The 24,599-nt window shown below is 43.4% G+C and overlaps 22 protein-coding genes and 1 pseudogene across 22 annotated transcripts; 15 read left to right on the forward strand and 8 right to left on the reverse strand.

Annotated features, from left to right (window-relative positions):
* The first annotated feature begins 135 nt into the window (after positions 1–135).
* Positions 136–447, forward strand: LOC146738181 (histone H4). Its single transcript, XM_085503656.1, has one exon. It carries the CDS (start codon positions 136–138, stop codon positions 445–447), a length of 312 nt encoding a protein of 103 aa, XP_085359782.1.
* An 831-nt stretch (positions 448–1,278) lies between these two features.
* On the reverse strand, positions 1,279–1,728 carry LOC146738182 (histone H2A-like). Its single transcript, XM_085503657.1, has one exon. The coding sequence runs from the start codon at positions 1,654–1,656 to the stop codon at positions 1,279–1,281; it is 378 nt and encodes a 125-aa protein (XP_085359783.1). The 5' UTR covers positions 1,657–1,728.
* A 257-nt stretch (positions 1,729–1,985) lies between these two features.
* LOC146738183 (histone H2B, gonadal-like) lies at positions 1,986–2,360 on the forward strand. The gene has a single exon (XM_085503658.1). It carries the CDS (start codon positions 1,986–1,988, stop codon positions 2,358–2,360), a length of 375 nt encoding a protein of 124 aa, XP_085359784.1.
* Positions 2,361–3,127: 767 nt separating this feature from the next.
* On the forward strand, positions 3,128–3,439 carry LOC146738184 (histone H4). Its single transcript, XM_085503659.1, has one exon. The coding sequence runs from the start codon at positions 3,128–3,130 to the stop codon at positions 3,437–3,439; it is 312 nt and encodes a 103-aa protein (XP_085359785.1).
* An 830-nt stretch (positions 3,440–4,269) lies between these two features.
* On the reverse strand, positions 4,270–4,719 carry LOC146738185 (histone H2A-like). The gene has a single exon (XM_085503866.1). The coding sequence runs from the start codon at positions 4,645–4,647 to the stop codon at positions 4,270–4,272; it is 378 nt and encodes a 125-aa protein (XP_085359992.1). The 5' UTR covers positions 4,648–4,719.
* Positions 4,720–4,976: 257 nt separating this feature from the next.
* LOC146738186 (histone H2B, gonadal-like) lies at positions 4,977–5,351 on the forward strand. The gene has a single exon (XM_085503660.1). It carries the CDS (start codon positions 4,977–4,979, stop codon positions 5,349–5,351), a length of 375 nt encoding a protein of 124 aa, XP_085359786.1.
* A 767-nt stretch (positions 5,352–6,118) lies between these two features.
* On the forward strand, positions 6,119–6,430 carry LOC146738187 (histone H4). Its single transcript, XM_085503661.1, has one exon. The coding sequence runs from the start codon at positions 6,119–6,121 to the stop codon at positions 6,428–6,430; it is 312 nt and encodes a 103-aa protein (XP_085359787.1).
* Positions 6,431–7,260: 830 nt separating this feature from the next.
* On the reverse strand, positions 7,261–7,638 carry LOC146738188 (histone H2A-like). The gene has a single exon (XM_085503867.1). It carries the CDS (start codon positions 7,636–7,638, stop codon positions 7,261–7,263), a length of 378 nt encoding a protein of 125 aa, XP_085359993.1.
* A 329-nt stretch (positions 7,639–7,967) lies between these two features.
* LOC146738189 (histone H2B, gonadal-like) lies at positions 7,968–8,342 on the forward strand. The gene has a single exon (XM_085503662.1). The coding sequence runs from the start codon at positions 7,968–7,970 to the stop codon at positions 8,340–8,342; it is 375 nt and encodes a 124-aa protein (XP_085359788.1).
* A 767-nt stretch (positions 8,343–9,109) lies between these two features.
* LOC146738190 (histone H4) lies at positions 9,110–9,421 on the forward strand. The gene has a single exon (XM_085503663.1). The coding sequence runs from the start codon at positions 9,110–9,112 to the stop codon at positions 9,419–9,421; it is 312 nt and encodes a 103-aa protein (XP_085359789.1).
* An 830-nt stretch (positions 9,422–10,251) lies between these two features.
* On the reverse strand, positions 10,252–10,705 carry LOC146738191 (histone H2A-like; annotated as a pseudogene).
* A 257-nt stretch (positions 10,706–10,962) lies between these two features.
* Positions 10,963–11,337, forward strand: LOC100371707 (histone H2B, gonadal-like). Its single transcript, XM_002732615.4, has one exon. It carries the CDS (start codon positions 10,963–10,965, stop codon positions 11,335–11,337), a length of 375 nt encoding a protein of 124 aa, XP_002732661.1.
* Positions 11,338–12,602: 1,265 nt separating this feature from the next.
* Positions 12,603–12,980, reverse strand: LOC146738192 (histone H2A-like). The gene has a single exon (XM_085503664.1). The coding sequence runs from the start codon at positions 12,978–12,980 to the stop codon at positions 12,603–12,605; it is 378 nt and encodes a 125-aa protein (XP_085359790.1).
* A 329-nt stretch (positions 12,981–13,309) lies between these two features.
* On the forward strand, positions 13,310–13,684 carry LOC146738193 (histone H2B, gonadal-like). The gene has a single exon (XM_085503665.1). The coding sequence runs from the start codon at positions 13,310–13,312 to the stop codon at positions 13,682–13,684; it is 375 nt and encodes a 124-aa protein (XP_085359791.1).
* A 1,104-nt stretch (positions 13,685–14,788) lies between these two features.
* LOC146738194 (histone H4) lies at positions 14,789–15,100 on the forward strand. Its single transcript, XM_085503868.1, has one exon. The coding sequence runs from the start codon at positions 14,789–14,791 to the stop codon at positions 15,098–15,100; it is 312 nt and encodes a 103-aa protein (XP_085359994.1).
* An 830-nt stretch (positions 15,101–15,930) lies between these two features.
* Positions 15,931–16,308, reverse strand: LOC146738195 (histone H2A-like). The gene has a single exon (XM_085503666.1). It carries the CDS (start codon positions 16,306–16,308, stop codon positions 15,931–15,933), a length of 378 nt encoding a protein of 125 aa, XP_085359792.1.
* A 329-nt stretch (positions 16,309–16,637) lies between these two features.
* LOC146738196 (histone H2B, gonadal-like) lies at positions 16,638–17,012 on the forward strand. Its single transcript, XM_085503667.1, has one exon. The coding sequence runs from the start codon at positions 16,638–16,640 to the stop codon at positions 17,010–17,012; it is 375 nt and encodes a 124-aa protein (XP_085359793.1).
* A 1,101-nt stretch (positions 17,013–18,113) lies between these two features.
* Positions 18,114–18,425, forward strand: LOC146738197 (histone H4). Its single transcript, XM_085503869.1, has one exon. It carries the CDS (start codon positions 18,114–18,116, stop codon positions 18,423–18,425), a length of 312 nt encoding a protein of 103 aa, XP_085359995.1.
* An 827-nt stretch (positions 18,426–19,252) lies between these two features.
* On the reverse strand, positions 19,253–19,702 carry LOC146738198 (histone H2A-like). The gene has a single exon (XM_085503668.1). It carries the CDS (start codon positions 19,628–19,630, stop codon positions 19,253–19,255), a length of 378 nt encoding a protein of 125 aa, XP_085359794.1. The 5' UTR covers positions 19,631–19,702.
* A 256-nt stretch (positions 19,703–19,958) lies between these two features.
* On the forward strand, positions 19,959–20,333 carry LOC146738199 (histone H2B, gonadal-like). Its single transcript, XM_085503669.1, has one exon. It carries the CDS (start codon positions 19,959–19,961, stop codon positions 20,331–20,333), a length of 375 nt encoding a protein of 124 aa, XP_085359795.1.
* A 1,102-nt stretch (positions 20,334–21,435) lies between these two features.
* On the forward strand, positions 21,436–21,747 carry LOC146738200 (histone H4). The gene has a single exon (XM_085503870.1). It carries the CDS (start codon positions 21,436–21,438, stop codon positions 21,745–21,747), a length of 312 nt encoding a protein of 103 aa, XP_085359996.1.
* An 830-nt stretch (positions 21,748–22,577) lies between these two features.
* LOC146738201 (histone H2A-like) lies at positions 22,578–22,955 on the reverse strand. The gene has a single exon (XM_085503670.1). The coding sequence runs from the start codon at positions 22,953–22,955 to the stop codon at positions 22,578–22,580; it is 378 nt and encodes a 125-aa protein (XP_085359796.1).
* A 329-nt stretch (positions 22,956–23,284) lies between these two features.
* Positions 23,285–23,659, forward strand: LOC146738202 (histone H2B, gonadal-like). Its single transcript, XM_085503671.1, has one exon. The coding sequence runs from the start codon at positions 23,285–23,287 to the stop codon at positions 23,657–23,659; it is 375 nt and encodes a 124-aa protein (XP_085359797.1).
* The last annotated feature ends 940 nt before the right edge of the window (positions 23,660–24,599 follow it).

Below are 24,599 nucleotides of genomic sequence, written 5' to 3' on the forward strand. Positions count from 1 at the left end.
ATTTGTCATTGTGCGTATCTGACAGAAGATTTTTCAAGTGCGTTGTGAGTCCTTTCACGTTCGCAACCAGACTATAAAGTGCGAGAGATTTGATCAATTTAGGCAGTTGACTTCTATACACTGAACTCATCAAACATGTCTGGTCGTGGCAAAGGAGGCAAGGGTCTTGGAAAGGGAGGCGCCAAGCGTCATCGTAAAGTTCTTCGCGATAATATTCAAGGTATCACCAAGCCAGCTATCCGACGTCTTGCACGTCGTGGTGGTGTCAAACGTATCTCCGGTCTCATCTACGAAGAAACTCGGGGTGTATTGAAGGTGTTCTTAGAGAATGTCATCCGTGACGCCGTCACCTACACAGAGCACGCCAAAAGAAAGACCGTCACCGCCATGGATGTCGTCTACGCACTAAAACGCCAGGGTCGTACATTGTACGGTTTTGGTGGATAAACGTAGAATATAAACCCAAACCAAACGGCCCTTTTCAGGGCCACCACATCCTCCAAAAAGAGAATTACCGTATTATAGTATGTATGTATGTGTCTGTGAACGTATATACGTATATTTAATGTTCATTTGCCAGTCAGTATAAGTAAATTTACCCGTTTTCCATTTCAAACAAGGCACTATAGTCGACTGAGGCTAGCTCTCTAATTTACTACTCCACCCAGTCGATAACATATTCCATACAATGCTAATCAGAAGACCAGTACAGTGTGTCATGAATAAAGTGATTTACAATCGAAGCACACTCGCACAACTGGAACACCGAGACGAACTCATTTACAATCACCCGTTTTTCACATCAACTGATGCACTCGCGATCGTTTTACGCCACATACAAAATGCCTAATAATATATTAACACATAATACAGAGACGTCATTGCAAATAGCAACGTGTTTCCTTGCTTGGCGAATTGTGTATATACGTGGTGAGTGTGAGATGGATATATTGAAGCTTTAATGCATTTATCTCGATTGTTGATTTGCATTTCCATGTGACTGCTACATTTGCGGGGAGAGCACGGTGTCACAAAAACGCCACCGAGAGCTGAGCTGTGTAGATACTATTGTTTTTTTTTTATTCAAATAACATCTCGCCGTGCTGCCGGCCTGCCTTCCCTTACAATAATGTTTGCGATTCTGAGTGCTACGCTAATTCTACACTCGTTCACAACAACACACATCATTTATAATTATTACGGTAGTTCTCTTTTTGGAGGATGTGGTGGCCCTGAAAAGGGCCGTTTGGTTTGTGTATGCAGTGCATACTTAGTGGTTTACTTGGATTTAGGGTTGGACTTCTTTGGCAGGAGAACGGCCTGGATATTAGGCAATACACCACCCTGGGCGATGGTGACTCCCGACATGAGCTTGTTCAACTCCTCGTCGTTTCGGACAGCAAGCTGTAAGTGACGTGGAATGATCCTGGACTTCTTGTTGTCACGAGCGGCGTTACCGGCCAACTCCAGTATTTCCGCGGCCAAGTACTCGAGTACTGCAGCCAAATATACAGGAGCGCCGGCACCAACACGCTCGGCATAATTGCCTTTTCTTAAGAATCGGTGTACGCGACCTACTGGGAACTGGAGACCAGCACGGGATGAACGAGTCTTGGACTTGCCCTTTGCCTTACCACCTTTTCCACGACCAGACATGATTGTATGTTAACTATTCGGCTCGAACTAGGACGAGAATGATACTGCGGGTATCTCACTGGCTGTTTTTATACACCCGACCCGGATTCCGATTGCAAATATATACTTCCAATCAGAATTGAGGATAGAGATGAATAGCATTCAGTCAGCGCCTCAACAATGACAATGAACACTTTGAATGAAAAAAACCCTAAAAAACTGTGTTTTCTCTTGCGTTCGTTTGGTTTTGGCGCGCTTGGTTTAGAATCCTTCATTAGCATATCGTTCGCTATAAATAGTGAATCAACGCCAATGACTGTCACTTTGAACTTCATCCTCATACGTTCAACATGCCTCCCAAAACTAGTGGTAAAGCAGCAAAGAAAGGCGGTAAGGCTAAGGCCACCCGTCCTACTGGCGACAAGAGAAAGCGAAAGAGAGGTAGAAAAGAATCCTACGGTATTTACATCTACAAGGTATTGAAGCAAGTTCACCCAGACACTGGTGTGTCATCCAAGGCTATGTCGATCATGAACAGCTTCGTCAACGACATATTTGAACGTATCGCCACAGAGGCCTCCAGGTTGGCACACTACAACAAGCGTAGAACCATTACCAGCAGAGAGGTTCAGACCGCTGTCCGTCTTCTTTTGCCCGGTGAGCTTGCCAAACATGCAGTCAGTGAAGGAACAAAAGCAGTCACCAAGTATACCAGTTCGAAGTAGTATGCTTGTCATACACAAACCAAACGGCCCTTTTCAGGGCCACCACATCCTCCAAAAAGAGAACTACCGTGAAAAAAAAAACTCACAACATGCAAAGTTGGTGGACTCGGTCGTTGTCTTAACAATGTTCGTAACTCTTGCATTAAGACACGTAACACTTAAATTGTTCCACCACTGTGTCCATTCAATACAAACTCTAACTGTTTACGTAAGTGCAAATCACACATTGCTCGTTCGGTTTGACGAATTGCGTAATGTGTACGCTTTACATTACATCGTGTAGCAAGGAGACCGAGTTTGGAAAGTGTGATTCATTACATTTTCTGGTATGTTTAATGCAAAGTACACCAGTATCTGTGTCATGTATATTGATTAAAACGTCAAATGTGCCCTACATTCGTTTACCGTCGTCGCCCGACTCAGAACTGTAATAATTATTTACAGTTTCGATCGTGTTGGGCTGAATAAAACAAACACGAGTTCGTGATACATAAGAAGAGAGTGGGACTAAAGTCGGATTCGACCGTCGTCTGAAAGGTCATTCACCCCACCACGCGCTCTCCTATTGGTTGTGACTAATGGCCAATCAGCGGCGATGTTGATTGAAACGTAAAATATAATGGGTGCGAATTATTTGTCATTGTGCGTATCTGACAGAAGATTTTTCAAGTGCGTTGTGAGTCCTTTCACGTTCGCAACCAGACTATAAAGTGCGAGAGATTTGATCAATTTAGGCAGTTGACTTCTATACACTGAACTCATCAAACATGTCTGGTCGTGGCAAAGGAGGCAAGGGTCTTGGAAAGGGAGGCGCCAAGCGTCATCGTAAAGTTCTTCGCGATAATATTCAAGGTATCACCAAGCCAGCTATCCGACGTCTTGCACGTCGTGGTGGTGTCAAACGTATCTCCGGTCTCATCTACGAAGAAACTCGGGGTGTATTGAAGGTGTTCTTAGAGAATGTCATCCGTGACGCCGTCACCTACACAGAGCACGCCAAAAGAAAGACCGTCACCGCCATGGATGTCGTCTACGCACTAAAACGCCAGGGTCGTACATTGTACGGTTTTGGTGGATAAACGTAGAATATAAACCCAAACCAAACGGCCCTTTTCAGGGCCACCACATCCTCCAAAAAGAGAATTACCGTATTATAGTATGTATGTATGTGTCTGTGAACGTATATACGTATATTTAATGTTCATTTGCCAGTCAGTATAAGTAAATTTACCCGTTTTCCATTTCAAACAAGGCACTATAGTCGACTGAGGCTAGCTCTCTAATTTACTACTCCACCCAGTCGATAACATATTCCATACAATGCTAATCAGAAGACCAGTACAGTGTGTCATGAATAAAGTGATTTACAATCGAAGCACACTCGCACAACTGGAACACCGAGACGAACTCATTTACAATCACCCGTTTTTCACATCAACTGATGCACTCGCGATCGTTTTACGCCACATACAAAATGCCTAATAATATATTAACACATAATACAGAGACGTCATTGCAAATAGCAACGTGTTTCCTTGCTTGGCGAATTGTGTATATACGTGGTGAGTGTGAGATGGATATATTGAAGCTTTAATGCATTTATCTCGATTGTTGTTTTGCATTTCCATGTGACTGCTACATTTGCGGGGAGAGCACGGTGTCACAAAAACGCCACCGAGAGCTGAGCTGTGTAGATACTATTGTTTTTTTTTATTCAAATAACATCTCGCCGTGCTGCCGGCCTGCCTTCCCTTACAATAATGTTTGCGATTCTGAGTGCTACGCTAATTCTACACTCGTTCACAACAACACACATCATTTATAATTATTACGGTAGTTCTCTTTTTGGAGGATGTGGTGGCCCTGAAAAGGGCCGTTTGGTTTGTGTATGCAGTGCATACTTAGTGGTTTACTTGGATTTAGGGTTGGACTTCTTTGGCAGGAGAACGGCCTGGATATTAGGCAATACACCACCCTGGGCGATGGTGACTCCCGACATGAGCTTGTTCAACTCCTCGTCGTTTCGGACAGCAAGCTGTAAGTGACGTGGAATGATCCTGGACTTCTTGTTGTCACGAGCGGCGTTACCGGCCAACTCCAGTATTTCCGCGGCCAAGTACTCGAGTACTGCAGCCAAATATACAGGAGCGCCGGCACCAACACGCTCGGCATAATTGCCTTTTCTTAAGAATCGGTGTACGCGACCTACTGGGAACTGGAGACCAGCATGGGATGAACGAGTCTTGGACTTGCCCTTTGCCTTACCACCTTTTCCACGACCAGACATGATTGTATGTTAACTATTCGGCTCGAACTAGGACGAGAATGATACTGCGGGTATCTCACTGGCTGTTTTTATACACCCGACCCGGATTCCGATTGCAAATATATACTTCCAATCAGAATTGAGGATAGAGATGAATAGCATTCAGTCAGCGCCTCAACAATGACAATGAACACTTTGAATGAAAAAAACCCTAAAAAACTGTGTTTTCTCTTGCGTTCGTTTGGTTTTGGCGCGCTTGGTTTAGAATCCTTCATTAGCATATCGTTCGCTATAAATAGTGAATCAACGCCAATGACTGTCACTTTGAACTTCATCCTCATACGTTCAACATGCCTCCCAAAACTAGTGGTAAAGCAGCAAAGAAAGGCGGTAAGGCTAAGGCCACCCGTCCTACTGGCGACAAGAGAAAGCGAAAGAGAGGTAGAAAAGAATCCTACGGTATTTACATCTACAAGGTATTGAAGCAAGTTCACCCAGACACTGGTGTGTCATCCAAGGCTATGTCGATCATGAACAGCTTCGTCAACGACATATTTGAACGTATCGCCACAGAGGCCTCCAGGTTGGCACACTACAACAAGCGTAGAACCATTACCAGCAGAGAGGTTCAGACCGCTGTCCGTCTTCTTTTGCCCGGTGAGCTTGCCAAACATGCAGTCAGTGAAGGAACAAAAGCAGTCACCAAGTATACCAGTTCGAAGTAGTATGCTTGTCATACACAAACCAAACGGCCCTTTTCAGGGCCACCACATCCTCCAAAAAGAGAACTACCGTGAAAAAAAAAACTCACAACATGCAAAGTTGGTGGACTCGGTCGTTGTCTTAACAATGTTCGTAACTCTTGCATTAAGACACGTAACACTTAAATTGTTCCACCACTGTGTCCATTCAATACAAACTCTAACTGTTTACGTAAGTGCAAATCACACATTGCTCGTTCGGTTTGACGAATTGCGTAATGTGTACGCTTTACATTACATCGTGTAGCAAGGAGACCGAGTTTGGAAAGTGTGATTCATTACATTTTCTGGTATGTTTAATGCAAAGTACACCAGTATCTGTGTCATGTATATTGATTAAAACGTCAAATGTGCCCTACATTCGTTTACCGTCGTCGCCCGACTCAGAACTGTAATAATTATTTACAGTTTCGATCGTGTTGGGCTGAATAAAACAAACACGAGTTCGTGATACATAAGAAGAGAGTGGGACTAAAGTCGGATTCGACCGTCGTCTGAAAGGTCATTCACCCCACCACGCGCTCTCCTATTGGTTGTGACTAATGGCCAATCAGCGGCGATGTTGATTGAAACGTAAAATATAATGGGTGCGAATTATTTGTCATTGTGCGTATCTGACAGAAGATTTTTCAAGTGCGTTGTGAGTCCTTTCACGTTCGCAACCAGACTATAAAGTGCGAGAGATTTGATCAATTTAGGCAGTTGACTTCTATACACTGAACTCATCAAACATGTCTGGTCGTGGCAAAGGAGGCAAGGGTCTTGGAAAGGGAGGCGCCAAGCGTCATCGTAAAGTTCTTCGCGATAATATTCAAGGTATCACCAAGCCAGCTATCCGACGTCTTGCACGTCGTGGTGGTGTCAAACGTATCTCCGGTCTCATCTACGAAGAAACTCGGGGTGTATTGAAGGTGTTCTTAGAGAATGTCATCCGTGACGCCGTCACCTACACAGAGCACGCCAAAAGAAAGACCGTCACCGCCATGGATGTCGTCTACGCACTAAAACGCCAGGGTCGTACATTGTACGGTTTTGGTGGATAAACGTAGAATATAAACCCAAACCAAACGGCCCTTTTCAGGGCCACCACATCCTCCAAAAAGAGAATTACCGTATTATAGTATGTATGTATGTGTCTGTGAACGTATATACGTATATTTAATGTTCATTTGCCAGTCAGTATAAGTAAATTTACCCGTTTTCCATTTCAAACAAGGCACTATAGTCGACTGAGGCTAGCTCTCTAATTTACTACTCCACCCAGTCGATAACATATTCCATACAATGCTAATCAGAAGACCAGTACAGTGTGTCATGAATAAAGTGATTTACAATCGAAGCACACTCGCACAACTGGAACACCGAGACGAACTCATTTACAATCACCCGTTTTTCACATCAACTGATGCACTCGCGATCGTTTTACGCCACATACAAAATGCCTAATAATATATTAACACATAATACAGAGACGTCATTGCAAATAGCAACGTGTTTCCTTGCTTGGCGAATTGTGTATATACGTGGTGAGTGTGAGATGGATATATTGAAGCTTTAATGCATTTATCTCGATTGTTGTTTTGCATTTCCATGTGACTGCTACATTTGCGGGGAGAGCACGGTGTCACAAAAACGCCACCGAGAGCTGAGCTGTGTAGATACTATTGTTTTTTTTTATTCAAATAACATCTCGCCGTGCTGCCGGCCTGCCTTCCCTTACAATAATGTTTGCGATTCTGAGTGCTACGCTAATTCTACACTCGTTCACAACAACACACATCATTTATAATTATTACGGTAGTTCTCTTTTTGGAGGATGTGGTGGCCCTGAAAAGGGCCGTTTGGTTTGTGTATGCAGTGCATACTTAGTGGTTTACTTGGATTTAGGGTTGGACTTCTTTGGCAGGAGAACGGCCTGGATATTAGGCAATACACCACCCTGGGCGATGGTGACTCCCGACATGAGCTTGTTCAACTCCTCGTCGTTTCGGACAGCAAGCTGTAAGTGACGTGGAATGATCCTGGACTTCTTGTTGTCACGAGCGGCGTTACCGGCCAACTCCAGTATTTCCGCGGCCAAGTACTCGAGTACTGCAGCCAAATATACAGGAGCGCCGGCACCAACACGCTCGGCATAATTGCCTTTTCTTAAGAATCGGTGTACGCGACCTACTGGGAACTGGAGACCAGCATGGGATGAACGAGTCTTGGACTTGCCCTTTGCCTTACCACCTTTTCCACGACCAGACATGATTGTATGTTAACTATTCGGCTCGAACTAGGACGAGAATGATACTGCGGGTATCTCACTGGCTGTTTTTATACACCCGACCCGGATTCCGATTGCAAATATATACTTCCAATCAGAATTGAGGATAGAGATGAATAGCATTCAGTCAGCGCCTCAACAATGACAATGAACACTTTGAATGAAAAAAACCCTAAAAAACTGTGTTTTCTCTTGCGTTCGTTTGGTTTTGGCGCGCTTGGTTTAGAATCCTTCATTAGCATATCGTTCGCTATAAATAGTGAATCAACGCCAATGACTGTCACTTTGAACTTCATCCTCATACGTTCAACATGCCTCCCAAAACTAGTGGTAAAGCAGCAAAGAAAGGCGGTAAGGCTAAGGCCACCCGTCCTACTGGCGACAAGAGAAAGCGAAAGAGAGGTAGAAAAGAATCCTACGGTATTTACATCTACAAGGTATTGAAGCAAGTTCACCCAGACACTGGTGTGTCATCCAAGGCTATGTCGATCATGAACAGCTTCGTCAACGACATATTTGAACGTATCGCCACAGAGGCCTCCAGGTTGGCACACTACAACAAGCGTAGAACCATTACCAGCAGAGAGGTTCAGACCGCTGTCCGTCTTCTTTTGCCCGGTGAGCTTGCCAAACATGCAGTCAGTGAAGGAACAAAAGCAGTCACCAAGTATACCAGTTCGAAGTAGTATGCTTGTCATACACAAACCAAACGGCCCTTTTCAGGGCCACCACATCCTCCAAAAAGAGAACTACCGTGAAAAAAAAAACTCACAACATGCAAAGTTGGTGGACTCGGTCGTTGTCTTAACAATGTTCGTAACTCTTGCATTAAGACACGTAACACTTAAATTGTTCCACCACTGTGTCCATTCAATACAAACTCTAACTGTTTACGTAAGTGCAAATCACACATTGCTCGTTCGGTTTGACGAATTGCGTAATGTGTACGCTTTACATTACATCGTGTAGCAAGGAGACCGAGTTTGGAAAGTGTGATTCATTACATTTTCTGGTATGTTTAATGCAAAGTACACCAGTATCTGTGTCATGTATATTGATTAAAACGTCAAATGTGCCCTACATTCGTTTACCGTCGTCGCCCGACTCAGAACTGTAATAATTATTTACAGTTTCGATCGTGTTGGGCTGAATAAAACAAACACGAGTTCGTGATACATAAGAAGAGAGTGGGACTAAAGTCGGATTCGACCGTCGTCTGAAAGGTCATTCACCCCACCACGCGCTCTCCTATTGGTTGTGACTAATGGCCAATCAGCGGCGATGTTGATTGAAACGTAAAATATAATGGGTGCGAATTATTTGTCATTGTGCGTATCTGACAGAAGATTTTTCAAGTGCGTTGTGAGTCCTTTCACGTTCGCAACCAGACTATAAAGTGCGAGAGATTTGATCAATTTAGGCAGTTGACTTCTATACACTGAACTCATCAAACATGTCTGGTCGTGGCAAAGGAGGCAAGGGTCTTGGAAAGGGAGGCGCCAAGCGTCATCGTAAAGTTCTTCGCGATAATATTCAAGGTATCACCAAGCCAGCTATCCGACGTCTTGCACGTCGTGGTGGTGTCAAACGTATCTCCGGTCTCATCTACGAAGAAACTCGGGGTGTATTGAAGGTGTTCTTAGAGAATGTCATCCGTGACGCCGTCACCTACACAGAGCACGCCAAAAGAAAGACCGTCACCGCCATGGATGTCGTCTACGCACTAAAACGCCAGGGTCGTACATTGTACGGTTTTGGTGGATAAACGTAGAATATAAACCCAAACCAAACGGCCCTTTTCAGGGCCACCACATCCTCCAAAAAGAGAATTACCGTATTATAGTATGTATGTATGTGTCTGTGAACGTATATACGTATATTTAATGTTCATTTGCCAGTCAGTATAAGTAAATTTACCCGTTTTCCATTTCAAACAAGGCACTATAGTCGACTGAGGCTAGCTCTCTAATTTACTACTCCACCCAGTCGATAACATATTCCATACAATGCTAATCAGAAGACCAGTACAGTGTGTCATGAATAAAGTGATTTACAATCGAAGCACACTCGCACAACTGGAACACCGAGACGAACTCATTTACAATCACCCGTTTTTCACATCAACTGATGCACTCGCGATCGTTTTACGCCACATACAAAATGCCTAATAATATATTAACACATAATACAGAGACGTCATTGCAAATAGCAACGTGTTTCCTTGCTTGGCGAATTGTGTATATACGTGGTGAGTGTGAGATGGATATATTGAAGCTTTAATGCATTTATCTCGATTGTTGTTTTGCATTTCCATGTGACTGCTACATTTGCGGGGAGAGCACGGTGTCACAAAAACGCCACCGAGAGCTGAGCTGTGTAGATACTATTGTTTTTTTTTATTCAAATAACATCTCGCCGTGCTGCCGGCCTGCCTTCCCTTACAATAATGTTTGCGATTCTGAGTGCTACGCTAATTCTACACTCGTTCACAACAACACACATCATTTATAATTATTACGGTAGTTCTCTTTTTGGAGGATGTGGTGGCCCTGAAAAGGGCCGTTTGGTTTGTGTATGCAGTGCATACTTAGTGGTTTACTTGGATTTAGGGTTGGACTTCTTTGGCAGGAGAACGGCCTGGATATTAGGCAATACACCACCCTGGGCGATGGTGACTCCCGACATGAATGAGCTTGTTCAACTCCTCGTCGTTTCGGACAGCAAGCTGTAAGTGACGTGGAATGATCCTGGACTTCTTGTTGTCACGAGCGGCGTTACCGGCCAACTCCAGTATTTCCGCGGCCAAGTACTCGAGTACTGCAGCCAAATATACAGGAGCGCCGGCACCAACACGCTCGGCATAATTGCCTTTTCTTAAGAATCGGTGTACGCGACCTACTGGGAACTGGAGACCAGCACGGGATGAACGAGTCTTGGACTTGCCCTTTGCCTTACCACCTTTTCCACGACCAGACATGATTGTATGTTAACTATTCGGCTCGAACTAGGACGAGAATGATACTGCGGGTATCTCACTGGCTGTTTTTATACACCCGACCCGGATTCCGATTGCAAATATATACTTCCAATCAGAATTGAGGATAGAGATGAATAGCATTCAGTCAGCGCCTCAACAATGACAATGAACACTTTGAATGAAAAAAACCCTAAAAAACTGTGTTTTCTCTTGCGTTCGTTTGGTTTTGGCGCGCTTGGTTTAGAATCCTTCATTAGCATATCGTTCGCTATAAATAGTGAATCAACGCCAATGACTGTCACTTTGAACTTCATCCTCATACGTTCAACATGCCTCCCAAAACTAGTGGTAAAGCAGCAAAGAAAGGCGGTAAGGCTAAGGCCACCCGTCCTACTGGCGACAAGAGAAAGCGAAAGAGAGGTAGAAAAGAATCCTACGGTATTTACATCTACAAGGTATTGAAGCAAGTTCACCCAGACACTGGTGTGTCATCCAAGGCTATGTCGATCATGAACAGCTTCGTCAACGACATATTTGAACGTATCGCCACAGAGGCCTCCAGGTTGGCACACTACAACAAGCGTAGAACCATTACCAGCAGAGAGGTTCAGACCGCTGTCCGTCTTCTTTTGCCCGGTGAGCTTGCCAAACATGCAGTCAGTGAAGGAACAAAAGCAGTCACCAAGTATACCAGTTCGAAGTAGTATGCTTGTCATACACAAAGCAAACGGCCCTTTTCAGGGCCACCACATCCTCCAAAAAGAGAACTACCGTGAAAAAAAAAAAACTCACAACATGCACCTAGAGCTGCCTACTAATGCAGTGTTATATGACATATATGAGCTTACACATGGAAATAAATATACCATTACACGAATGAATGAAGGAATACATAAATAAACAGATAAAATAAATAAATCAATATGTTTGAATTATTGTTGTAAGGTTGTATAAATAAGAATGTTGTAACGTTTATGAAAACATGCGTATTGGAAAATGTACCTATTCGTTAAAGTAATGCTAATAAACACAGCGATATCAATACGTGGAAAATCTTAACCACGGTTATTCGTCTATATACATAGCTTAATGTGTTCTCGTCCATGTCGCATCTTGTAATTGGAAGTTGCGAGCAAAGTTGGTGGACTCGGTCGTTGTCTTAACAATGTTCGTAACTCTTGCATTAAGACACGTAACACTTAAATTGTTCCACCGCTGTGTCCATTCAATACAATCTCTAACTGTTTACGTAAGTGCAAATCACACATTGCTCGTTCGGTTTGACGAATTGCGTAATGTGTACGCTTTACATTTCATCGTGTAGCAAGGAGACCGGGTTTGGAAAGTGTGATTCATTACATTTTCTGGTATGTTTAATGCAAAGTACACCAGTATCTGTGTCATGTATATTGATTAAAACGTCAAATGTGCCCTACATTCGTTTACCGTCGTCGCCCGACTCAGAACTGTAATAATTATTTACAGTTTCGATCGTGTTGGGCTGAATAAAACAAACACGAGTTCGTGATACATAAGAAGAGAGTGGGACTAAAGTCGGATTCGACCGTCGTCTGAAAGGTCATTCACCCCACCACGCGCTCTCCTATTGGTTGTGACTAATGGCCAATCAGCGGCGATGTTGATTGAAACGTAAAATATAATGGGTGCGAATTATTTGTCATTGTGCGTATCTGACAGAAGATTTTTCAAGTGCGTTGTGAGTCCTTTCACGTTCGCAACCAGACTATAAAGTGCGAGTGATTTGATCAATTTAGGCAGTTGACTTCTATACACTGAACTCATCAAACATGTCTGGTCGTGGCAAAGGAGGCAAGGGTCTTGGAAAGGGAGGCGCCAAGCGTCATCGTAAAGTTCTTCGCGATAATATTCAAGGTATCACCAAGCCAGCTATCCGACGTCTTGCACGTCGTGGTGGTGTCAAACGTATCTCCGGTCTCATCTTAGTGGTTTACTTGGATTTAGGGTTGGACTTCTTTGGCAGGAGAACGGCCTGGATATTAGGCAATACACCACCCTGGGCGATGGTGACTCCCGACATGAGCTTGTTCAACTCCTCGTCGTTTCGGACAGCAAGCTGTAAGTGACGTGGAATGATCCTGGACTTCTTGTTGTCACGAGCGGCGTTACCGGCCAACTCCAGTATTTCCGCGGCCAAGTACTCGAGTACTGCAGCCAAATATACAGGAGCGCCGGCACCAACACGCTCGGCATAATTGCCTTTTCTTAAGAATCGGTGTACGCGACCTACTGGGAACTGGAGACCAGCACGGGATGAACGAGTCTTGGACTTGCCCTTTGCCTTACCACCTATTCCACGACCAGACATGATTGTATGTTAACTATTCGGCTCGAACTAGGACGAGAATGATACTGCGGGTATCTCACTGGCTGTTTTTATACACCCGACCCGGATTCCGATTGCAAATATATACTTCCAATCAGAATTGAGGATAGAGATGAATAGCATTCAGTCAGCGCCTCAACAATGACAATGAACACTTTGAATGAAAAAAACCCTAAAAAACTGTGTTTTCTCTTGCGTTCGTTTGGTTTTGGCGCGCTTGGTTTAGAATCCTTCATTAGCATATCGTTCGCTATAAATAGTGAATCAACGCCAATGACTGTCACTTTGAACTTCATCCTCATACGTTCAACATGCCTCCCAAAACTAGTGGTAAAGCAGCAAAGAAAGGCGGTAAGGCTAAGGCCACCCGTCCTACTGGCGACAAGAGAAAGCGAAAGAGAGGTAGAAAAGAATCCTACGGTATTTACATCTACAAGGTATTGAAGCAAGTTCACCCAGACACTGGTGTGTCATCCAAGGCTATGTCGATCATGAACAGCTTCGTCAACGACATATTTGAACGTATCGCCACAGAGGCCTCCAGGTTGGCACACTACAACAAGCGTAGAACCATTACCAGCAGAGAGGTTCAGACCGCTGTCCGTCTTCTTTTGCCCGGTGAGCTTGCCAAACATGCAGTCAGTGAAGGAACAAAAGCAGTCACCAAGTATACCAGTTCGAAGTAGTATGCTTGTCATACACAAAGCAAACGGCCCTTTTCAGGGCCACCACATCCTCCAAAAAGAGAACTACCGTGAAAAAAAAAAAACTCACAACATGCACCTAGAGCTGCCTACTAATGCAGTGTTATATGACATATATGAGCTTACACATGGAAATAAATATACCATTACACGAATGAATGAAGGAATACATAAATAAACAGATAAAATAAATAAATCAATATGTTTGAATTATTGTTGTAAGGTTGTATAAATAAGAATGTTGTAACGTTTATGAAAACATGCGTATTGGAAAATGTACCTATTCGTTAAAGTAATGCTAATAAACACAGCGATATCAATACGTGGAAAATCTTAACCACGGGTATTCGTCTATATACATAGCTTAATGTGTTCTCGTCCATGTCGCATCTTGTAATTGGAAGTTGCGAGCAAAGTTGGTGGACTCGGTCGTTGTCTTAACAATGTTCGTAACTCTTGCATTAAGACACGTAACACTTAAATTGTTCCACCGCTGTGTCCATTCAATACAATCTCTAACTGTTTACGTAAGTGCAAATCACACATTGCTCGTTCGGTTTGACGAATTGCGTAATGTGTACGCTTTACATTACATCGTGTAGCAAGGAGACCGGGTTTGGAAAGTGTGATTCATTACATTTTCTGGTATGTTTAATGCAAAGTACACCAGTATCTGTGTCATGTATATTGATTAAAACGTCAAATGTGCCCTACATTCGTTTACCGTCGTCGCCCGACTCAGAACTGTAATAATTATTTACAGTTTCGATCGTGTTGGGCTGAATAAAACAAACACGAGTTCGTGATACATAAGAAGAGAGTGGGACTAAAGTCGGATTCGACCGTCGTCTGAAAGGTCATTCACCCCACCACGCGCTCTCCTATTGGTTGTGACTAATGGCCAATCAGCGGCGATGTTGATTGAAACGTAAAATATAATGGGTGCGAATTATTTGTCATTGTGCGTATCTGACAGAAGATTTTTCAAGTGCGTTGTGAGTCCTTTCACGTTCGCAACCAGACTATAAAGTGCGAGTGATTTGATCAATTTAGGCAGTTGACTTCTATACACTGAACTCATCAAACATGTCTGGTCGTGGCAAAGGAGGCAAGGGTCTTGGAAAGGGAGGCGCCAAGCGTCATCGTAAAGTTCTTCGCGATAATATTCAAGGTATCACCAAGCCAGCTATCCGACGTCTTGCACGTCGTGGTGGTGTCAAACGTATCTCCGGTCTCATCTACGAAGAAACTCGGGGTGTATTGAAGGTGTTCTTAGAGAATGTCATCCGTGACGCCGTCACCTACACAGAGCACGCCAAAAGAAAGACCGTCACCGCCATGGATGTCGTCTACGCACTAAAACGCCAGGGTCGTACATTGTACGGTTTTGGTGGATAAACGTAGAATATAAACCCAAACCAAACGGCCCTTTTCAGGGCCACCACATCCTCCAAAAAGAGAATTACCGTATTATAGTATGTATGTATGTGTCTGTGAACGTATATACGTATATTTAATGTTCATTTGCCAGTCAGTATAAGTAAATTTACCCGTTTTCCATTTCAAACAAGGCACTATAGTCGACTGAGGCTAGCTCTCTAATTTACTACTCCACCCAGTCGATAACATATTCCATACAATGCTAATCAGAAGACCAGTACAGTGTGTCATGAATAAAGTGATTTACAATCGAAGCACACCCGCACAACTGGAACACCGAGACGAACTCATTTACAATCACCCGTTTTTCACATCAACTGATGCACTCGCGATCGTTTTACGCCACATACAAAATGCCTAATAATATATTAACACATAATACAGAGACGTCATTGCAAATAGCAACGTGTTTCCTTGCTTGGCGAATTGTGTATATACGTGGTGAGTGTGAGATGGATATATTGAAGCTTTAATGCATTTATCTCGATTGTTGTTTTGCATTTCCATGTGACTGCTACATTTGCGGGGAGAGCACGGTGTCACAAAAACGCCACCGAGAGCTGAGCTGTGTAGATACTATTGTTTTTTTTTATTCAAATAACATCTCGCCGTGCTGCCGGCCTGCCTTCCCTTACAATAATGTTTGCGATTCTGAGTGCTACGCTAATTCTACACTCGTTCACAACAACACACATCATTTATAATTATTACGGTAGTTCTCTTTTTGGAGGATGTGGTGGCCCTGAAAAGGGCCGTTTGGTTTGTGTATGCAGTGCATACTTAGTGGTTTACTTGGATTTAGGGTTGGACTTCTTTGGCAGGAGAACGGCCTGGATATTAGGCAATACACCACCCTGGGCGATGGTGACTCCCGACATGAGCTTGTTCAACTCCTCGTCGTTTCGGACAGCAAGCTGTAAGTGACGTGGAATGATCCTGGACTTCTTGTTGTCACGAGCGGCGTTACCGGCCAACTCCAGTATTTCCGCGGCCAAGTACTCGAGTACTGCAGCCAAATATACAGGAGCGCCGGCACCAACACGCTCGGCATAATTGCCTTTTCTTAAGAATCGGTGTACGCGACCTACTGGGAACTGGAGACCAGCACGGGATGAACGAGTCTTGGACTTGCCCTTTGCCTTACCACCTTTTCCACGACCAGACATGATTGTATTTTAACTATTCGGCTCGAACTAGGACGAGAATGATACTGCGGGTATCTCACTGGCTGTTTTTATACACCCGACCCGGATTCCGATTGCAAATATATACTTCCAATCAGAATTGAGGATAGAGATGAATAGCATTCAGTCAGCGCCTCAACAATGACAATGAACACTTTGAATGAAAAAAACCCTAAAAAACTGTGTTTTCTCTTGCGTTCGTTTGGTTTTGGCGCGCTTGGTTTAGAATCCTTCATTAGCATATCGTTCGCTATAAATAGTGAATCAACGCCAATGACTGTCACTTTGAACTTCATCCTCATACGTTCAACATGCCTCCCAAAACTAGTGGTAAAGCAGCAAAGAAAGGCGGTAAGGCTAAGGCCACCCGTCCTACTGGCGACAAGAGAAAGCGAAAGAGAGGTAGAAAAGAATCCTACGGTATTTACATCTACAAGGTATTGAAGCAAGTTCACCCAGACACTGGTGTGTCATCCAAGGCTATGTCGATCATGAACAGCTTCGTCAACGACATATTTGAACGTATCGCCACAGAGGCCTCCAGGTTGGCACACTACAACAAGCGTAGAACCATTACCAGCAGAGAGGTTCAGACCGCTGTCCGTCTTCTTTTGCCCGGTGAGCTTGCCAAACATGCAGTCAGTGAAGGAACAAAAGCAGTCACCAAGTATACCAGTTCGAAGTAGTATGCTTGTCATACACAAACCAAACGGCCCTTTTCAGGGCCACCACATCCTCCAAAAAGAGAACTACCGTGAAAAAAAAACTCACAACATGCACCTAGAGCTGCCTACTAATGCAGTGTTATATGACATATATGAGCTTACACATGGAAATAAATATACCATTACACGAATGAATGAAGGAATACATAAATAAACAGATAAAATAAATAAATCAATATGTTTGAATTATTGTTGTAAGGTTGTATAAATAAGAATGTTGTAACGTTTATGAAAACATGCGTATTGGAAAATGTACCTATTCGTTAAAGTAATGCTAATAAACACAGCGATATCAATACGTGGAAAATCTTAACCACGGGTATTCGTCTATATACATAGCTTAATGTGTTCTCGTCCATGTCGCATCTTGTAATTGGAAGTTGCGAGCAAAGTTGGTGGACTCGGTCGTTGTCTTAACAATGTTCGTAACTCTTGCATTAAGACACGTAACACTTAAATTGTTCCACCACTGTGTCCATTCAATACAAACTCTAACTGTTTACGTAAGTGCAAATCACACATTGCTCGTTCGGTTTGACGAATTGCGTAATGTGTACGCTTTACATTACATCGTGTAGCAAGGAGACCGGGTTTGGAAAGTGTGATTCATTACATTTTCTGGTATGTTTAATGCAAAGTACACCAGTATCTGTGTCATGTATATTGATTAAAACGTCAAATGTGCCCTACATTCGTTTACCGTCGTCGCCCGACTCAGAACTGTAATAATTATTTACAGTTTCGATCGTGTTGGGCTGAATAAAACAAACACGAGTTCGTGATACATAAGAAGAGAGTGGGACTAAAGTCGGATTCGACCGTCGTCTGAAAGGTCATTGACCCCACCACGCGCTCTCCTATTGGTTGTGACTAATGGCCAATCAGCGGCGATGTTGATTGAAACGTAAAATATAATGGGTGCGAATTATTTGTCATTGTGCGTATCTGACAGAAGATTTTTCAAGTGCGTTGTGAGTCCTTTCACGTTCGCAACCAGACTATAAAGTGCGAGAGATTTGATCAATTTAGGCAGTTGACTTCTATACACTGAACTCATCAAACATGTCTGGTCGTGGCAAAGGAGGCAAGGGTCTTGGAAAGGGAGGCGCCAAGCGTCATCGTAAAGTTCTTCGCGATAATATTCAAGGTATCACCAAGCCAGCTATCCGACGTCTTGCACGTCGTGGTGGTGTCAAACGTATCTCCGGTCTCATCTACGAAGAAACTCGGGGTGTATTGAAGGTGTTCTTAGAGAATGTCATCCGTGACGCCGTCACCTACACAGAGCACGCCAAAAGAAAGACCGTCACCGCCATGGATGTCGTCTACGCACTAAAACGCCAGGGTCGTACATTGTACGGTTTTGGTGGATAAACGTAGAATATAAACCCAAACCAAACGGCCCTTTTCAGGGCCACCACATCCTCCAAAAAGAGAATTACCGTATTATAGTATGTATGTATGTGTCTGTGAACGTATATACGTATATTTAATGTTCATTTGCCAGTCAGTATAAGTAAATTTACCCGTTTTCCATTTCAAACAAGGCACTATAGTCGACTGAGGCTAGCTCTCTAATTTACTTTAGGCAGTCGATAACATATTCCATACAATGCTAATCAGAAGACCAGTACAGTGTGTCATGAATAAAGTGATTTACAATCGAAGCACACTCGCACAACTGGAACACCGAGACGAACTAATTTACAATCACCCGTTTTTCACATCAACTGATGCACTCGCGATCGTTTTACGCCACATACAAAATGCCTAATAATATATTAACACATAATACAGAGACGTCATTGCAAATAGCAACGTGTTTCCTTGCTTGGCGAATTGTGTATATACGTGGTGAGTGTGAGATGGATATATTGAAGCTTTAATGCATTTATCTCGATTGTTGTTTTGCATTTCCTCGTGACTGCTACATTTGCGGGGAGAGCACGGTGTCACAAAAACGCCACCGAGAGCTGAGCTGTGTAGATACTATTGTTTTTTTTTATTCAAATAACATCTCGCCGTGCTGCCGGCCTGCCTTCCCTTACAATAATGTTTGCGATTCTGAGTGCTACGCTAATTCTACACTCGTTCACAACAACACACATCATTTATAATTATTACGGTAGTTCTCTTTTTGGAGGATGTGGTGGCCCTGAAAAGGGCCGTTTGGTTTGTGTATGCAGTGCATACTTAGTGGTTTACTTGGATTTAGGGTTGGACTTCTTTGGCAGGAGAACGGCCTGGATATTAGGCAATACACCACCCTGGGCGATGGTGACTCCCGACATGAGCTTGTTCAACTCCTCGTCGTTTCGGACAGCAAGCTGTAAGTGACGTGGAATGATCCTGGACTTATTGTTGTCACGAGCGGCGTTACCGGCCAACTCCAGTATTTCCGCGGCCAAGTACTCGAGTACTGCAGCCAAATATACAGGAGCGCCGGCACCAACACGCTCGGCATAATTGCCTTTTCTTAAGAATCGGTGTACGCGACCTACTGGGAACTGGAGACCAGCACGGGATGAACGAGTCTTGGACTTGCCCTTTGCCTTACCACCTTTTCCACGACCAGACATGATTGTATGTTAACTATTCGGCTCGAACTAGGACGAGAATGATACTGCGGGTATCTCACTGGCTGTTTTTATACACCCGACCCGGATTCCGATTGCAAATATATACTTCCAATCAGAATTGAGGATAGAGATGAATAGCATTCAGTCAGCGCCTCAACAATGACAATGAACACTTTGAATGAAAAAACCCTAAAAAACTGTGTTTTCTCTTGCGTTCGTTTGGTTTTGGCGCGCTTGGTTTAGAATCCTTCATTAGCATATCGTTCGCTATAAATAGTGAATCAACGCCAATGACTGTCACTTTGAACTTCATCCTCATACGTTCAACATGCCTCCCAAAACTAGTGGTAAAGCAGCAAAGAAAGGCGGTAAGGCTAAGGCCACCCGTCCTACTGGCGACAAGAGAAAGCGAAAGAGAGGTAGAAAAGAATCCTACGGTATTTACATCTACAAGGTATTGAAGCAAGTTCACCCAGACACTGGTGTGTCATCCAAGGCTATGTCGATCATGAACAGCTTCGTCAACGACATATTTGAACGTATCGCCACAGAGGCCTCCAGGTTGGCACACTACAACAAGCGTAGAACCATTACCAGCAGAGAGGTTCAGACCGCTGTCCGTCTTCTTTTGCCCGGTGAGCTTGCCAAACATGCAGTCAGTGAAGGAACAAAAGCAGTCACCAAGTATACCAGTTCGAAGTAGTATGCTTGTCATACACAAACCAAACGGCCCTTTTCAGGGCCACCACATCCTCCAAAAAGAGAACTACCGTGAAAAAAAAACCTCACAACATGCACCTAGAGCTGCCTACTAATGCAGTGTTATATGACATATATGAGCTTACACATGGAAATAAATATACCATTACACGAATGAATGAAGGAATACATAAATAAACAGATAAAATAAATAAATCAATATGTTTGAATTATTGTTGTAAGGTTGTATAAATAAGAATGTTGTAACGTTTATGAAAACATGCGTATTGGAAAATGTACCTATTCGTTAAAGTAATGCTAATAAACACAGCGATATCAATACGTGGAAAATCTTAACCACGGGTATTCGTCTATATACATAGCTTAATGTGTTCTCGTCCATGTCGCATCTTGTAATTGGAAGTTGCGAGCAAAGTTGGTGGACTCGGTCGTTGTCTTAACAATGTTCGTAACTCTTGCATTAAGACACGTAACACTTAAATTGTTCCACCACTGTGTCCATTCAATACAAACTCTAACTGTTTACGTAAGTGCAAATCACACATTGCTCGTTCGGTTTGACGAATTGCGTAATGTGTACGCTTTACATTACATCGTGTAGCAAGGAGACCGGGTTTGGAAAGTGTGATTCATTACATTTTCTGGTATGTTTAATGCAAAGTACACCAGTATCTGTGTCATGTATATTGATTAAAACGTCAAATGTGCCCTACATTCGTTTACCGTCGTCGCCCGACTCAGAACTGTAATAATTATTTACAGTTTCGATCGTGTTGGGCTGAATAAAACAAACACGAGTTCGTGATACATAAGAAGAGAGTGGGACTAAAGTCGGATTCGACCGTCGTCTGAAAGGTCATTGACCCCACCACGCGCTCTCCTATTGGTTGTGACTAATGGCCAATCAGCGGCGATGTTGATTGAAACGTAAAATATAATGGGTGCGAATTATTTGTCATTGTGCGTATCTGACAGAAGATTTTTCAAGTGCGTTGTGAGTCCTTTCACGTTCGCAACCAGACTATAAAGTGCGAGTGATTTGATCAATTTAGGCAGTTGACTTCTATACACTGAACTCATCAAACATGTCTGGTCGTGGCAAAGGAGGCAAGGGTCTTGGAAAGGGAGGCGCCAAGCGTCATCGTAAAGTTCTTCGCGATAATATTCAAGGTATCACCAAGCCAGCTATCCGACGTCTTGCACGTCGTGGTGGTGTCAAACGTATCTCCGGTCTCATCTACGAAGAAACTCGGGGTGTATTGAAGGTGTTCTTAGAGAATGTCATCCGTGACGCCGTCACCTACACAGAGCACGCCAAAAGAAAGACCGTCACCGCCATGGATGTCGTCTACGCACTAAAACGCCAGGGTCGTACATTGTACGGTTTTGGTGGATAAACGTAGAATATAAACCCAAACCAAACGGCCCTTTTCAGGGCCACCACATCCTCCAAAAAGAGAATTACCGTATTATAGTATGTATGTATGTGTCTGTGAACGTATATACGTATATTTAATGTTCATTTGCCAGTCAGTATAAGTAAATTTACCCGTTTTCCATTTCAAACAAGGCACTATAGTCGACTGAGGCTAGCTCTCTAATTTACTACTCCACCCAGTCGATAACATATTCCATACAATGCTAATCAGAAGACCAGTACAGTGTGTCATGAATAAAGTGATTTACAATCGAAGCACACTCGCACAACTGGAACACCGAGACGAACTCATTTACAATCACCCGTTTTTCACATCAACTGATGCACTCGCGATCGTTTTACGCCACATACAAAATGCCTAATAATATATTAACACATAATACAGAGACGTCATTGCAAATAGCAACGTGTTTCCTTGCTTGGCGAATTGTGTATATACGTGGTGAGTGTGAGATGGATATATTGAAGCTTTAATGCATTTATCTCGATTGTTGTTTTGCATTTCCATGTGACTGCTACATTTGCGGGGAGAGCACGGTGTCACAAAAACGCCACCGAGAGCTGAGCTGTGTAGATACTATTGTTTTTTTTTATTCAAATAACATCTCGCCGTGCTGCCGGCCTGCCTTCCCTTACAATAATGTTTGCGATTCTGAGTGCTACGCTAATTCTACACTCGTTCACAACAACACACATCATTTATAATTATTACGGTAGTTCTCTTTTTGGAGGATGTGGTGGCCCTGAAAAGGGCCGTTTGGTTTGTGTATGCAGTGCATACTTAGTGGTTTACTTGGATTTAGGGTTGGACTTCTTTGGCAGGAGAACGGCCTGGATATTAGGCAATACACCACCCTGGGCGATGGTGACTCCCGACATGAGCTTGTTCAACTCCTCGTCGTTTCGGACAGCAAGCTGTAAGTGACGTGGAATGATCCTGGACTTCTTGTTGTCACGAGCGGCGTTACCGGCCAACTCCAGTATTTCCGCGGCCAAGTACTCGAGTACTGCAGCCAAATATACAGGAGCGCCGGCACCAACACGCTCGGCATAATTGCCTTTTCTTAAGAATCGGTGTACGCGACCTACTGGGAACTGGAGACCAGCACGGGATGAACGAGTCTTGGACTTGCCCTTTGCCTTACCACCTTTTCCACGACCAGACATGATTGTATTTTAACTATTCGGCTCGAACTAGGACGAGAATGATACTGCGGGTATCTCACTGGCTGTTTTTATACACCCGACCCGGATTCCGATTGCAAATATATACTTCCAATCAGAATTGAGGATAGAGATGAATAGCATTCAGTCAGCGCCTCAACAATGACAATGAACACTTTGAATGAAAAAAACCCTAAAAAACTGTGTTTTCTCTTGCGTTCGTTTGGTTTTGGCGCGCTTGGTTTAGAATCCTTCATTAGCATATCGTTCGCTATAAATAGTGAATCAACGCCAATGACTGTCACTTTGAACTTCATCCTCATACGTTCAACATGCCTCCCAAAACTAGTGGTAAAGCAGCAAAGAAAGGCGGTAAGGCTAAGGCCACCCGTCCTACTGGCGACAAGAGAAAGCGAAAGAGAGGTAGAAAAGAATCCTACGGTATTTACATCTACAAGGTATTGAAGCAAGTTCACCCAGACACTGGTGTGTCATCCAAGGCTATGTCGATCATGAACAGCTTCGTCAACGACATATTTGAACGTATCGCCACAGAGGCCTCCAGGTTGGCACACTACAACAAGCGTAGAACCATTACCAGCAGAGAGGTTCAGACCGCTGTCCGTCTTCTTTTGCCCGGTGAGCTTGCCAAACATGCAGTCAGTGAAGGAACAAAAGCAGTCACCAAGTATACCAGTTCGAAGTAGTATGCTTGTCATACACAAACCAAACGGCCCTTTTCAGGGCCACCACATCCTCCAAAAAGAGAACTACCGTGAAAAAAAAACTCACAACATGCACCTAGAGCTGCCTACTAATGCAGTGTTATATGACATATATGAGCTTACACATGGAAATAAATATACCATTACACGAATGAATGAAGGAATACATAAATAAACAGATAAAATAAATAAATCAATATGTTTGAATTATTGTTGTAAGGTTGTATAAATAAGAATGTTGTAACGTTTATGAAAACATGCGTATTGGAAAATGTACCTATTCGTTAAAGTAATGCTAATAAACACAGCGATATCAATACGTGGAAAATCTTAACCACGGGTATTCGTCTATATACATAGCTTAATGTGTTCTCGTCCATGTCGCATCTTGTAATTGGAAGTTGCGAGCAAAGTTGGTGGACTCGGTCGTTGTCTTAACAATGTTCGTAACTCTTGCATTAAGACACGTAACACTTAAATTGTTCCACCACTGTGTCCATTCAATACAAACTCTAACTGTTTACGTAAGTGCAAATCACACATTGCTCGTTCGGTTTGACGAATTGCGTAATGTGTACGCTTTACATTACATCGTGTAGCAAGGAGACCGGGTTTGGAAAGTGTGATTCATTACATTTTCTGGTATGTTTAATGCAAAGTACACCAGTATCTGTGTCATGTATATTGATTAAAACGTCAAATGTGCCCTACATTCGTTTACCGTCGTCGCCCGACTCAGAACTGTAATAATTATTTACAGTTTCGATCGTGTTGGGCTGAATAAAACAAACACGAGTTCGTGATACATAAGAAGAGAGTGGGACTAAAGTCGGATTCGACCGTCGTCTGAAAGGTCATTGACCCCACCACGCGCTCTCCTATTGGTTGTGACTAATGGCCAATCAGCGGCGATGTTGATTGA

This window comes from Saccoglossus kowalevskii, chromosome 9, assembly GCF_978046115.1.
Source record: "Saccoglossus kowalevskii chromosome 9, keSacKowa6.1, whole genome shotgun sequence".
Lineage (NCBI taxonomy): Eukaryota > Metazoa > Hemichordata > Enteropneusta > Harrimaniidae > Saccoglossus > Saccoglossus kowalevskii.